At 54.1% G+C, this 2805-nt stretch overlaps 1 protein-coding gene across 2 annotated transcripts; it reads left to right on the forward strand.

Annotated features, from left to right (window-relative positions):
• The first annotated feature begins 766 nt into the window (after positions 1-766).
• TEX13A (testis expressed 13A) lies at positions 767-2596 on the forward strand. Of its 2 annotated transcripts, none has more exons than XM_017868327.1 (3): positions 767-865; positions 1031-1497; positions 1705-2596. In XM_017868327.1, the coding sequence occupies exons 2-3, from the start codon at positions 1063-1065 to the stop codon at positions 2563-2565; spliced, it is 1296 nt and encodes a 431-aa protein (XP_017723816.1). In that variant the 5' UTR covers positions 767-865; positions 1031-1062; the 3' UTR covers positions 2566-2596. The 2 variants fall into 2 exon arrangements, with proteins under 2 accessions (XP_017723816.1, XP_017723814.1); XM_017868325.1 differs by having other exon boundaries at positions 773-865; positions 1057-1497.
• The last annotated feature ends 209 nt before the right edge of the window (positions 2597-2805 follow it).

Genomic DNA, 2805 nt, shown 5'->3' on the forward strand with positions numbered 1-2805 from the left:
TTTTTTTTTTTTTTTTTTTTTTTTTTTTTTTTTTTGTGTGTGTGTGTGTGTGTGTGTGTGTGTTTAAACAAACTGTTAACTTTGTCTAACGTTTTTCTTTTAACAGGTAAAAGGGGGAGTTATATCATGAACATTTTGATTGTGTGTATCTGTAGGACATGTATGAAATGTGAATCTAGATTGGGAGTTTGACACCTACAGGCTAAATCATGCCAACTGCCTGGTTTTAAATATGAACTTTTATTAGAACATGGCCATGGTCATTTCTTCAGGTATTATTTATGGCTGCTTTTGTGCTACAAGTAGTTGGGATAATCTTTTGCCCACAAAGCCTCAAATTCCTGCTATCTTGCCCGTTTCAGAAAAAGGTCACTAACCTGTTTACTAGGATGTAGGAGTCTGGAAAAGGAGCTACAGAATTTTCATGGGTTGGGGGGCTTTTTCATGTTCTAGAACACACCTATTATTCCCCTTCAACCTCGAGGAGGGTCCCTGCTAGCCGTTGGCGTGGGACAAACCATTGTCAAGAGGGAGGGAGAAGTGGGATATTTTTGCCTTGATTATAAGGGCTTACATTTTTTGGTTCTAAGTCTTTTCTGACCACTCCTGTTTCTTCCGACCTTTAAGGGCTCCCAACCATGTGGCAGGTTCCCTTATATCCCAATGGAGTGGCAGGGGCCTTCCTCACTCACTCCCTTCCACCCCTGGTGTCTCCGAAAATTGGAACAGTCCCAGAGTAAAAGCCAACGTTGGCTTTGAGTCTTCCTTTCCCCGGAGCCTTAGGAGGGAGAGAGATCCTCCTCTCTCTTCAGGCGTGTTAAGACAGCGGGGTTGGCCTGTACTTCCTCTGGCCCTGGCTGAAGAGGTGAGGCCTGGTGGGAGTAGTCCTAGAGTAGGACAAGCCTGTCAGACGGTCATTAGGATGGTCTTGTCAGAGCCGGGAGGGCGGGGGCAAGAGGGTGGGAGAAGACGGATGAGGGGAGGGGCTAAGGGGGAGGAAAGGAACCTATTGGCTGCTCCATCCACACAGGGCTAGTGAAACCATTAAACCCCTAGGCAATCATGGCCTTGAGACCTGAGGACCCCAGTAGTGGGTTCCAGCACAGCAACGTGGTGGCCTTCATCAACGAGAAAATGGCCAGGCACACGAAAGGCCCCGAGTTCTATCTTGAGAATATATCCTTATCCTGGGAGGAGGTGGAAGACAAGTTGAGGGCCATCCTGGAGGACAGCGAGGTGCCCAGTGAGGTCAAAGAGGCCTGCACCTGGGGCAGCCTGGCCTTGGGCGTGCGCTTTGCCCGCAGGCAGGCACAGCTACAGAGGCACAGGGTGCGGTGGCTGCACGGCTTCGCCAAACTGCACAAATCAGCTGCACAGGCCTTGGCGTCAGACCTGAAGGAGCTCAAGGCACAGCAGGAGACGGAACGCAAGGAGGCGGCCTCCCGGCTAAGAATGTCCCAGACCAGCTTCGTGGAGGTGCAGAAAGAGCGAGACAAGGTGAGTTGGAAGCACCTCCTCCATGCAGTAAGATCCCTCAACTGGTCCCTGCCCAGTACCACTGCCCCACCCCATTCCCACCCCTCTCCACCCTGCTCCATGGCTTCGCCCTGCCCCGCCCTTCCCACCTGGTAGCTCCGTCCTACCCTGCTCAGTGCTCCTGCCTTGCCCCCAGAACACACCTCAGCCCTGCCCACTTCTCTCCAGGAGCTGGCGTCTCCCCATGAGTGGGAGCAGGGGGCAGGGGGGCCAGGCCTGGCCACTGCCGGAGGGGTTTGCACAGAAGGAGCAGGTGAGGAGGAAGAAGAAGCGGCGGTGGCTGCTGCTGGTGCCGCTGGAGGAAAAGGAGCAGAAGAAGAGCAGAGGGATGTGGAGGCTGTGGCTGCCCCTGTGGAGGCCATGGCTCCCCCAGTGGAGGCTGGGTCTCCCCCGGTGGAGGCTATGGCTGCTCCCGTGGGGGCCGAGGCTCCCCCCGTGGAGGCTGGGGCTGCCTCCATGGAGGCAGAGTCCCCCCACGTGGAGGCCGGGGCTGCCTCCATGGAGCCCACGGAGGAGCTGGAGAGAATCCTCCTGCAGCTCCTCGGAGATGCTGATCAGGAAAATTACACCTATTGGGGGCAGAAGGAGGAAGATCTCAGGTCGGTAGAAACAACCACGTCTTATTTCTCTGGAACCATGAACCCCTGGTCCAGAGCCTCACCAGAACCTCTTCGTGTCCAGCTCCCTGCCTCATTCACATACTCATACTCAAGCCCTTTTCCCTCCTTCTCAAGCATACCCACTATATCCCCTCCACAAGCAACAGTCACAGCACCAGTTCCGACTCAGCTGCCTTTCGACTGGGGGGCCTTTGATACTAGCCTGTGGTCTGATGGGGGGCCCCAAAGAGTAGACCCTCAAGAGCACCCAAGAGACAGGAGATACTCCGAACCTCATCAGCAAAGAAGACCTCCAGTATATCGCAGGCCAGGGGACTGGGACTGCCCTTGGTGTAACGCTGTGAATTTTTCACGGAGGGATACTTGCTTCGACTGTGGGAGAGGAATCTGGCTGCAAAAACCTCATTGAGTGCAGAAATGCAAAATAGAACCGAAGCATGCATATCTCAATGGCGAATTAATTTTCAGAGGGAAGGCTTGAGGTGGCAAGGGCTGGGGTGGTAGGGGAAGAAGGCTGGGAAGAGTGGGGGAAGGAGGTGAGACAGTGGTACCTTTAGGAACAACTTCAGTGATAGGGGTGTTGACTGGAGGAGGGGGAGTAAAGTAGGGGTTGTGAAAGAGGTGTAGAAGTGGAGTGGTGGCCAGGGGA

This window comes from Rhinopithecus bieti, unplaced genomic scaffold (assembly GCF_001698545.2).
Source record: "Rhinopithecus bieti isolate Rb0 unplaced genomic scaffold, ASM169854v2 scaffold_4675, whole genome shotgun sequence".
In the NCBI taxonomy this organism is placed as follows: Eukaryota; Metazoa; Chordata; class Mammalia; order Primates; family Cercopithecidae; genus Rhinopithecus; species Rhinopithecus bieti.